The sequence below is a fragment of the Leptonychotes weddellii genome, chromosome 10 (genome assembly GCF_054177405.1).
Source record: "Leptonychotes weddellii isolate Sample4059 chromosome 10, ASM5417740v2, whole genome shotgun sequence".
Taxonomy (NCBI): Eukaryota; Metazoa; Chordata; class Mammalia; order Carnivora; family Phocidae; genus Leptonychotes; species Leptonychotes weddellii.
Window position 1 is genome coordinate 51,434,675 of NC_138378.1, and position 12,102 is coordinate 51,446,776.

A 12,102-nucleotide genomic window follows, 5' to 3' on the forward strand; every position below is an offset into this window, starting at 1 on the left:
ATAAATAAAATCTTAAAAAAAAAAAAAAATTAAAAAAAACAAAACAAAACAGTGTGGTACTGTTGTATACAGAAACCAGTAGGCCAGTGGTTAGGATAGAAAGCCCAAGAAGAGGGGTGCCTGGTGGCTCAGTCATTAAGCATCTGCCTTTGGCTCAGGTCATGATCCTGGACTCCCGGGATCGAGTCCCGCGTCGGGCTCCCTGCTCAGCAGGGAGTCTGTTTCGCCCTCTGACCCTCCCCCCTCTCATGTGCTCTCTCTCTCTCAAATAAATAAATAAAATCTTTAAAAAAAAAAAAGTAATAATAGAACTAGTAAGAATTGTAAGCATAGGTGGTAGTATCTTAAGTACCTTCTCTCTCGCCTTTTATATCAGAAATCAATACACACTGTCCAAAGTTGATATATCTAGAAACAAATATATCGCTTAGCATAGTGGTTGAAGGGCTGACAGAACTAAAAACAAAAGTGAGCCAAGTCATTACCGTGAACGTGGGTTACTTTTGTTACAAAGAAAGTGAATCATTGAACACTACATCAAAAACTAGTGATGTACTATATGCTGGCTAACGGAACATAATATAAATAAAAATAAATAAATAAATAAATAAATATTAAAAAAAAAAAAGAAAAGTCCTAGTATAGCAAAACTTTCCTCTGCAGCAGAATAGAGCCTAACGCAGGTGTATTTTGTCCCTTTTCAACAGTCTTTAGACCACCTCATAGCGCTGTTGATGGAGCGTGCTACTCCAGCAGCGCAGTCAACGTTATGTGTTTAAAGGGCATGAATTAGGTATTATTTATCTTTATGCTTGCTAGAGTGCCCAATGCGTAAGTCCTCAGTGCATTGATTGGATTAAAAATGTAGCTACTGTAATTTTTTTAAGTGGCCTGTCAGGGCCATCAAGCTGTTTCATAGCTCAAATGGTATTTCCATCTCAGTGGTGAGTGCCCCTTTCTCCTCTTCTCCCACTGTAGCGGGGATTCTCTATTCCTGACAGGTCATGAGACAGAGGACATATACTGAGCATGGAGTATATGTTAGGTACGGTGGAAGGCTCAAGGAGACAAATATGGAGCGTCAAATTCAAAGTACGCATGTAGTATACATATATATGTACCTATGCATTTACGTGTGTGTGGAGATATATATATATCCTGTGGCTCATTTTTTTGCCCTCTTCCTCTCTGTAATTATATTTCCACATGCAAAATGACCACACTGCTCCTGAGCCATTCTTCTATGTCCAGTTTCTTAATGATCAATGCAGGTTTCCTCCAAAGAGATCAGTGTGGTATCTATCATGAAAACAGCTGAAAAAACCAGGGTCACCCAACACAGTCTTCTTTGTTGGCTGCAGGGAAACATCTCCTGAGCACCCAACTAAGAATTTTTTTGTTGGGAATTTTCTAGTAAACATTTATTATTTCCCCTTGGGTCCTGATGAAGAGACTATGGTTCTTAATGGCTGATGCACTTGAACATTTCAAGTGGACTTCAGAAATTGCATCACCTAAAATTTCAAGATGTTGGGGAGAATTTTGCGTTTTATTCTTTCTGAATGACAGGCACAGCTTTAATCCCTGTCTCTGTTCTGAGCTTACTTTTCCCCAGAAAGGTTAGTTCATTATCAGCACTGAAGTTGCTGAGAAGACTCACTCTCAGGCCATCTGTAAATGCCCTGTTTGGCCCCATTGTGCCCTTCCTATTCTGTTTTCCCTGTTGCCACAACATAAGTGCTGCTAAGAGCAGAGGTAATCAGCTGTAGCTTTTTCCCTGCGCTGATCCAGCCCACAGTTACTACAGCCCCCAGAGCCCATGTGCAGTAAGGCCTGTGCCCTCATCCTACAGGTTACTTGGCAGCATTGTTGGTCAAGGTAAAACATACTTATTCAGACATCCAAATAATTGTCTCTGTTTATATTATTGATTTCCTGTGTCTTTGACAGAAGTTGTTTAGAACTGTTTACCATTGCCTACTGCTACGGAACTTGCTGTTTTACATTCTTGATTATGATTGTATGTGGGGTTATTACCGGTGGCTATGGACTTGGGAAAGTAACCAATTGTTCCAAATTCAAGGAAAAAAAAATACCAATATGGTTGAGAAATTAAACCTCCATTTAGGTTTGTCTTACATAATGCAGGTGTTACAGCTCTTATTTGGGGATTCTGGCAGCAATTGTGGTTACTTAGCGCAAAAATGATTCTGGAAAGTACTAAATTAGGTTATTTTCCAGCACTAAAGCCAGCTGATGAGGCCTTACATGTCTCCTACATAAGTGTACCATGGACTGGCCTGGAAGACAAAAATAGAGCATAAAAGTATGAGCTTTAAAGCAAGTTTGTGATTTTATTTCAGTATGGTTTCATCTGTACTGGGGCTTCATCTCATCAGTGTTTGTGATCAAGGCTCTTAAATCAATTTTGTGGCTTTTTAACAACGTGACTATCCCTCGTGGTTTTTCTGGCACTGTGTAGACATATTAACACTGAGTTGTATCTGAGATAGATGTGTGAACTACATAAGTAGCTGTGCCTTCTTTTCCTCACAACTGCTTAATTTCCTAAAAGAAAAAGAGGAGAAATTGTAAAGTTTCCTCTGGAGTTCAGTTTGGATGATATCTTTGGGATGTGTTCATCACATAATTTAGGGGATCATTCCTGAGACTAGGGGACCACAAAGCTAATGTCAGAGGGGGCTCGTACAGTGCCATAGGCCTGAGGTTCTACGAGATGTTCAGGCCTGACTTGAAAGAACAAAGCAAAGCAAGTTGCTACCATCAGGCCCATTTCTTACAACCTACAACCTTCTCTAGGGTTTACTTAACTCTTAGCACCACACAACCATCATAACCATAGCGGACTCATACTTGCTGTCTTGACCCTTCTCCTTCCATCTCCTAGCCTCAAGGAAATAAAAAGAAGCACCTTACAAAATGAGGATGCATGGCTCAAACCCTCAGTGGTCAAGGTTCTAAGAATTACATTATGTGTATTGTTAGAAGAATTTGCCCTTTAAAAACTATAAAAAGGGAACTAGTTCCAGGCTCCCTTAATTAAAACCCATTAAGTCTTCAGTGACCGCAGACCGCAGAGACATTTCTGTAGCTAGACTTTCAGATGGTCTAGAAGGATTTCTGGTTTACATCTTTTTCTGCATTAAAGCAGGGTTCCCAAAAGGTGCTGCCAGGGCTCTCAGTAGGGTAGAAATTTGGGGGATCTTGTAAGCTGCGGTGCAACCTTAGTGTTCTGTAAAATTCTCTCCTCCAAGTTCTTACGCAGCCTGTCCCGGTTTGGCTTGTGTTAGCAGAAGGGATCAAAGTTCAAAATGCCTTGCCTGTAGAATGCTAATGGAGTTTATTTCCTTAAATTTTCTGTAAAACGAAATGGAAGGAAACAGGTTCCATCTGCAAGATACTCATCTTTTGGCAAGGTTTCCACTCTGAACCTCTGGTTGTTTGCAAACAGCTCCTTAGTACCTACTCACAGATCCGTGCCTGGGCAGTTGTAATACAGAGAAGAAATTACTTGCAAATCCGGTTCTCAGACATTAAAAAGATGTTTTAAAAGCCTCCTGCTGCACATTTTGAAAGATTTTTAATAGGAGCATGGCAATATATTTAATCTCTCTTAAATCTTAAAGACCATAACACTCACATGTTGTTGTTTTTTTTTTCTGCTTCCTTTTTAAGAGAAAGGTGATGCTGAGCCAGAGAGTCCAGACAATGGCACATCGAATACCTCGTAAGTTGCTTTCCTGTTTCTTTCCAGATAATATGCCTGTAATATGAAACAGTGCAAGTATCTTGTAAGAGTAATCATAATAATGGAAGGAAACCTGTGGTTCTCCTTCTCATGATGATGTCTTTTTAAATGCTTTTAGGTGCAGATGCAATTTGAGGTCTTTCTTATGCTTTATCACAGTAAGAGTAATCTTAAAAATGCAAATACACCTTCTTATAAAATAGAAATGTAATAATATTTCAGGGTGTGTATTGTCAGGGAGAAAGGAGGCAAACCCTTTAGAATTTTGTTGGAGGCTTTCGACACTGTCATAAATAATTATAGGACTTTTCACACATACTGAGAGATATTCTGTCCTGCATACCTGTGCGATGCCAATGTCCTTTTTAAAAGTCTGCCATCTACAACCTCACCTCGGAATTATATGAAAAATATGATTATCAATATCTCTGGAATCCCAAGAATTTGTTACTTTTTTGAATTAACAAATGCAGTTTTAAAAACATAAGAAAAAGCACTTAGGAAGCATGTGTTCCTCACTCCATATTTTGTCTTTTTCTTCTCAGTACTCAAAGAATCCAAATGGGTTTTTTTTTTTTTAAAGATTTTTATTTATTTGTTTAACACAGAGAGAGAGAGCACAAGTAGGCAGAGCAGCAGACAGAGGGAGAGGGAGAAGCAGGCTCTCCGCCGAGCAGGGAGCCCGATGCAGGGCTCCATCCCAGGACCCTGGGATCATGACCTGAGCCGAAGGCAGCTGCTTAACGACTGAGCCACCCAGGTGCCCCCCAAATGGGTTTTTAATGATTAATTTGTTACCAAATTTTTCCACCAAAGTTTAAATTAAATAATTCACAAGTTATAACAAATTACTTTCACTTCACAGGAATCAGTATCAGGTTGGTTCCTTAAGAATCTTTATTTTTATCACTCTGAGGGGTGAGATATATTTTCTTATTATAAGACAGCTTTGTGAATTTATCTATGTGTAGGCCAGTGCTCATATTACTCAGCATCTAAAATGCTATTCATTAGAAATCACACTTTGTGATATGATATTATTGAATGTCTTACTTTGTCCAAGGTCTGTTTCTCAGTCTAGAAAGATCCTTTGGCTTCCATAGGAGGGCTGTGTATTTCATAAAGGATATAATTATATGTTTGTCTTTCTTAAGATATTGCCCTAAGAGTTCTAAATAGTCCTACTGTCATGATTTCTGGTGATATAATGAATGTGACTAGTCTTAAGTGGTTAAAATAGCACTGATTTTTAAATTTTTGTGCTGCAAAATATAATGGGAAAAGGGTTTTAATGCCATCTGGAGGCATTCTAGAGAAGTGAAAAGGGTAGAATCATTTAAAAATTTGGTTCTTTTGAGTAACATTTGCAACTGGATAAGAATCAATGCAACTAGAATATAAGCTCTTTGGGAATAAATTATATTTTTATAAATAATTTTATAAAGGTGTTAATTATTGTAGAAACAACAATTTTTCAAATTCTCATTAACAAAATCATTTTAAAAACAGACAGAACATATAAAATATGTTGAAAAACTGCTAACATTCCACATTTAATTTTACAAATTTTAAAATTGCATTCAATACACATCCCAATTTTGTTAATGCAGTTTAATGTGCCATTAGTTCTTCTTCTCTTAAGCATTTCTAAAAAGCCTTTTCTCTAAAAGAATTGGTTTCCATATGTTAGTCTCTTATAAAAATAAATATACTGTTTGAGGAATTACTTTTAAACCCTCTGGAGATGTCAGAATGTTAAAAGCTTGAAGCATCATCCCACATTCATCATCTGCCTCACATCCTGCCTCTTGAACTAGAAATGGTGAGATAAAGTCTTAGATTGAAAGGATTTCTCTTTTAAAAGTGGAGAATTCTGGGGGCACCTGGGTGGCACAGTCAGTTAAGCATCCGCATCTTGGTTTTGGCTTGGGTCATGATCTTGGGGTCGTGCTCGATGCTCAGCACAGAGTCAGCTTGGAACTCTCTCTCCCTCTCCCTCTGCCCCTCTCCCCCCTGCTCTCTCTCTCTCTCTCAAATAAATAGATAAATCTTTTTTAAAAAGTGGAGAATTCTGAAGTTGAGCCCTCTAACGGTGGTTCTATTGTAATTAGGCAAGAGAAAGAGCATACTCTCTCTCTCTCTCTCTCTCAAATAGATAAATCTTTTTTAAAAAGTGGAGAATTCTGAAATTGAGCCCTCTAACGGTGGTTCTATTGTAATTAGGCAAGAGAAAGAGCATATTATGAACAAAGAGCAAGGACTCAGGATGCCTGAGATTTGTGTAGCATTTTATATGCTCTTCACAGTATCTATTCAAGCTTTATTTAGGTAGACAAGTAGGGTAGGGACAATATCCTTATTTTCTATACAAGGAATCTAAGGATCAGAAAAGTCATTCAACTTAAGTGAAAAAATTAGGACACAAATCAAATATTTTGCTTCTCTACCCATTTTCCAAACTGAGGGGTGAGTAGAACTTAGGAGTCAAAGCAAAGACTTGAGTCAGAATCAAGTAGAAAAACTGATCATATTATTTGTTAAGTGGTAAGTATAATAGTTTGCTAGGGCTGCCATAACAAAATACCACAGACTGGGTTCTTTAAACAACAGAAACTTACTGTCTCACAGTTCTGCAGGCTAGAAGTCTAAGATCAGTCAGTAGGGTTGGTTTCTTCTGTGAAGGAAGGATCTGTTGTTCCACACCTTCTTCTCTGTTTTACAGATGGCCATATTCTCCCTGTGTTTCTTCACATAATCTTCCCTCTGGGTGTGTCTGTGTCCAAATTTCCCCTTTTTATAAAAATGCCAGTTATATTGGATTAGGGCCTACCCTAATGGCTTCGTTTTTGCCTTATTACTCCTATAAACGACCCTGTGCACATTCTGAGGTACTGGAGGCCAGAATTTCAACATATGAATTTTGAAGTGAAAAGATTCAACTCATGATATTAAGGTTCAGAGCAACCAGAATGATTCAGAAGCCAAGTTGGGAGAATAGAGAGTGTATAGAATAGATGCCAGAAGATGAAACAAGGTGAAAGAACCTAAGTAAAACAGACCAAAAGTGATGAGCTCCATTGGGAGCTGAAGGGGTGAAGAAGCAGAGCAAAGAAAAGTGTAGATAATGTACACAAAAAACATGAGGAAAGATACCTCTTTCACATTCATGGTTTAGTGGGAAACTCAGCTTGAGTAATGCCCATACATCCATCTTTCTGTATAATTCAATGACCCTGTGAGCCATTTAAAGCCATTATATGGGTTTAAATTATAGTATATAATAGGGAGTCTCCAGACAGGGAACTCATTTCCTGAAGAAACAACTTTCCTCCCTGGCCTCTTTTGAAAGCAAGACATTAGCATTATTTAAAATGGCCAAGACATGGAAATAAACTCAGTGATCACTAATGGGTGAATTGATAAAGAAAATGTGATGCATGCACATGTGCAGACACAAACACACACACACACACACACAGGAATATTATTTGACCATAAAAAAAGAGGGAAATCCTCCATTTTTAACAACAGGGATGGACCTTGAGGGCATTATGCTAAGTGAAATAAGTCAGACAGAGAAAGACAAATGCCATATGATCTCACATATATGTGGAATCTTAAAAAAAAAAAAAATTGGTGGTTTCCAGATGCAGGGGTACGGGGTGTGGGTGAGGAATGGGCAAAATGGGGGAAGGTGGTCAAAAGGTACAAACTTCCAGTTGTAAAATAAATAAGTCCTGGGGAGGTAATGAACAATTGACTATATAGTTGACTATAATTGATTATAGTATAGGCGACTATAGTTGATACTCTATTGTATATTTGAAAGTTGCTAAGAGAATAGATCTTAAAATGTCTCAAAACAAGAAAAAAATTCTAACTATGTGTGGGCGTGGATGTTAACTAGACATTATGGTGATCATTTCACAATATATACGTACAGTTGGCCCCTAAACAGCACAGATTTATAATGCACGGATCTGCTTATATGTGGGGTTTTTTTTTTTTTCATAAAATACGGTACAGTACTGTAAATGTACTTTTTCTTCCTTATGATTTTCCTAATAACCTTTTCTTTTTTCTAGCTTTATTGTACGAATACAGTATATAATACATATAACATACAAAATATGTGTTAATTGACTTATTTATGTTATCAGTAAGGCTTCCAGTCACAATAGACTATTAGTAGTTAAGTTTGGGGGAGTCAAAAGTTGTACATGGATTTTCAACTGTATGGGGGTTGGGGCACTGACTGCATTGTTCAAGGGTCAGCTGTATGTCAAATCATTATGTTGTACACCTGAAACTAATACATGAATAAATAAAAACAGGAGATTAATCATGACAAGTTTTAGATAGTCATTGCCTGATAGGACAGAGTTGTCTGGATAATACCTGATGATCCCCTCAAGATATAATATTTAATGACCCTATGACTATTCATAAAGATGAGAGGTATAATTTATTCTTAACATTTACACACAAACCCATAAATTAAAACTTCTGTGAGAGAGTTCCAGTTATGTCAATAATAGAAGAGCTTACATTAGATTAACTCTCCTTCGATAACTGTTATAAACTCTAAACAAAATATTCCTTTAAAAAACTATTTGAAGGCATTAGAGGTTGACTAAAAGAAGGCAGATAATGTTGGGAATTTGTTCCTTCAAAGAAGGAAATAGACTGGTTGAGATCTACATTTATACAGGTTCTCCCCTGAGGGCACTTTCAATTCACAAGAGGAACTAGAATTCAAGGAGAAAGCCAGCCACAGTCATATTTGCTTGAAGTGTCAGAAAGTGGAGTTCAGGGCTGCCAGGGTACATGGGCTTTAAGAGAGGAAAATCCAGAAAGCAAGGAACCACACAGAATGGAGTTCTACTTCTTTATATAATTTCTCTCAATCCTTGGATGACCCCTAAACTGCATATGTGTGGGCGAGATGCCAGTGAGCCCAGTGGAAAACAATAGCTGGAAAGCTGAAAAGCTGAGCAGAGATTTCAACTGCTGCCTAATATCTACAACTACTGCCTGTACAGTGTGGAATTTGAATCCCATCCAATTATAGGAGCTTGGTAAACACCTTGAGTTTTGTTTTTTTTGTTTTTTGGGGTTTTGGTTTTTTTTTTGTTTGTTTTCTTAAAACTCAGAGAGGGTATGCCTTAAGAATAAAGGAGTCATCCTAAAAACTAAAGACAAAACCAAAATGGATCATTACAAAGTATAACACTAAGTACCCACAAGTTTCAGGCGATCAGCTAATAATTTGTCTGATAGAACAAAAAAAGTCAACATTGTTTAAAGGAAGAAAACAGACTCTAGAGTCTCTATAATGTATCATTGACAACATTCATTATCTAATCAAAAGTTAAAGGATATGTGAGGAATAGGAAAATGTGACCCATAATCAAGAGAAAATGTAGTCACTATAATAGACCTTGAGGTGATCTAGATGTTGGAATTTTCAGACAAGAACTTTCAAGCTTATAATATGTTCAAGGATGTAAAGGGGAAAAAACATCATCATAATGACTGAAAGAAGTGAAATCTTAGCAGGAAAATGGAAACTATAAAGAAGGACCAAATGACAATTCTGGAACTAAAAAGAAAAATATTTGAAATGAAAATTTCACTAGATAGCCAATAAGAATTATCCAGTATGAAGAACAGTGGGAATAAAGATTTAAAAACAATGAACAGAGCCTCAGTGCATTATGGGACAATATCAGGTAGTCTAAAATACATGTAATTGGAGTCCAGAAGGAGAGGCAGAGAAAAGAGATCAGAAAAAAATTTTTGAAAAAATAATAGCTGAAAGCTTCCTAACCTGGGTGAAAACATTGACTTATAAATACAAGAAGCTCATCTAACCCTAAGGATAAATACACATAAAACCACATCTTGAAACATTATTGTAAAATTGCTAAAAACTAAAGATAAACTCTTGAAAGTTGCAAAGAAAAAATGACATGTGCAGGGGAGCAGTGATATAACTAACTGAAGAATTCCCATCAGAAACTTCAGAAGCTAGAATACAATGCAAAAACATTTTTTTTAAAGTGCTGAAACCCGCCCCCCAAAAAAAGAACTGTCAAGCCATAATTTTAACTCTAGCAAAAATATCTTTCAAAATAGAAGGTGAAATAAAGACTTTTGGATACACAAAATCAGAGAGAATTCATTCCAGTAGGCCTGCACTACAAGAAATGATAGAGGAAATTTATCAGGCTGAAGGACAATAATATCAGATGGAAACTCAGCCCTATAAGAAGGAAGTATATACAGGAAAAAATAAATATATGTGTAAACATAAAAGATTAATGTAAAAAATAAATATTGTTTGGTGGGATTTGTAATGTACACTTGACCATTGAACAATACAGGGATTGGGGCTCTGACCTGCCCCATGCGTGAATAATCCATATACAACTTTTGACTCCCCAGAAACTTACGTACTAATACCTGCTGTTGACTATAAGCCTTACAGATAACATAGCCAATTGGCACGTTTTGTATGTTATATGTGTTATATACTGTACTCTAACAATAAAGTAAACTAGAGAAAAAATATTTTTAGGAAAATCATAAGGAAGAGAAAATATATTTATAGTACTGTACTGTATTTATTGAAAAAAAATCTCATGTAAGTGACCCTGCGCAGTTCAAACCCTTCTTGTTCAAGGGTCAACTGTATACAGATGTAAAATACAGGACGAAAATAGCACAAAAAATAAGAAAGGGCTAATGGAATTGCATGACTAACAAGGTTCTTACATTTTATGTGAATTAGTATAATATTAAATCAATTAAGTTTGGTGAAAAGTATGCATAGTATAATAACTAGAAAACCACTAAAAACAAACACCCCCCAAAAAAGCATAACCAAAACTAAGTCTTGGAGGAATTGAAATACCAAAAAAAAAATTAGGTTAATACAATACATGAAAGGAAAGAAAGAACAGAAAGAAAAAACAAGTTATGGATATAAAAGAAATAGAAAAATTGTAAACCTAATCCCAGACATATCAATACTTGCATTAAATGTAAATGGACTAAAAACTACAGTTAAAAGGCAAAGACAGTCAAACTGGCATAAACCAAGACTTTCCACAATATAAAATATAAAAACACAAATAGTTTGAAGCCAGATGACGGTGGAAAAGATAGACTATAAACAGTAAGCATAAGAAAGCCAGTGTGACACTATTAATATTGCCAAATAGACCTTCAGACAAATACCTTTAACGAATGCTAAAAAGGTTAGTTAATAAGGAAAACATAACAATTATAATTATATATGTATTTACTAACAGATCTTTAATAATAGTTACAGATTTTTAACATCCCTTTCTTCAGTAATCAGTAGAAAACTTAAACAAAATATTAGCAAGTATATGGACTATTTGGACATTATTAACCCCTTTGACCTAATTGACATTTATAGAACACTGCCCCCAACAAGTGCAAATTACAGAATCTTATCAAGCATATGAAGCATTCACCCAAGACAGACCTTATTGAGAGCAATAAAAGAAATATCAATGAATTTCATAGGATTAAAATCTTACAGAGTATATTCTATGATCACAGCATGATTACATTATATAAATGGCAAAAAATAATCTAGGTATTTGATAGTTAAATAACATTTCTAGATAGTGTTTGAGTTAAGGAATAAATCACAAGGGAAATTAGAAAGTAATTTTAACTGAGTGAAAATGAAAGTACAATTTATGAAAATTAATAGGATTCACTAAAACAATAAACACAGCAAAAAAGAAATTTGCAGCTTCACATGCTTGTATTAAAAAAAGAACAATGTTTAACATCAGTAATTTATGTTCCCACTTTAAGAAGCTATAAAAAGAATAAATTAAACCCAGGATAATTAGAAGTACATAATAAAAAATAGGAATAGAAGTTAACAAATAATAGAGAAAACCAATGAAGCCAAAATTTAGTTCTTTTAAAAGATTAATAAAATTAACAAACACTGATGATAATAATTAAGGAAAAAAAGAGTGAAAACACAAATTACCAACATCAGCAATGAAAAGAGGGGCATGAACCCATATCCTACAGAAATTTTAACAATAATAACTGGATAGTATGAACTACTTATAGCCAGTTGATTTGACAATTTGGATGAAAAAGCCACTTTCTTTGAAAATATGCAATTTACCATAATGCCACAAGAATATTTAGAAAATCTGAATGCCCTTATTACTTTTTTTTTTTTTTTTTTGAGAGAGAGAGAATGAGAGACAGAGAGCACGAGTGGGAAGAGGGTCAGAGGGAGAAGCAGACTCCCCGCTGAGCAGGGAGCCCGA

The 12,102-nt window shown here is 35.9% G+C and overlaps 1 protein-coding gene across 3 annotated transcripts in view; it reads left to right on the forward strand.

Moving 5' to 3' along the window:
• Positions 1-12,102, forward strand: part of AFF3 (ALF transcription elongation factor 3) — a 564,644-nt gene that overhangs the window by 387,111 nt on the left and 165,431 nt on the right. For all 3 annotated transcript variants that reach the window (XM_081831996.1, XM_081831995.1, XM_081831997.1), the window contains one exon: positions 3,697-3,748. In XM_081831996.1, the coding sequence (XP_081688122.1) occupies positions 3,697-3,748 (52 nt within the window). The remainder of the gene's footprint in view (positions 1-3,696; positions 3,749-12,102) is intronic.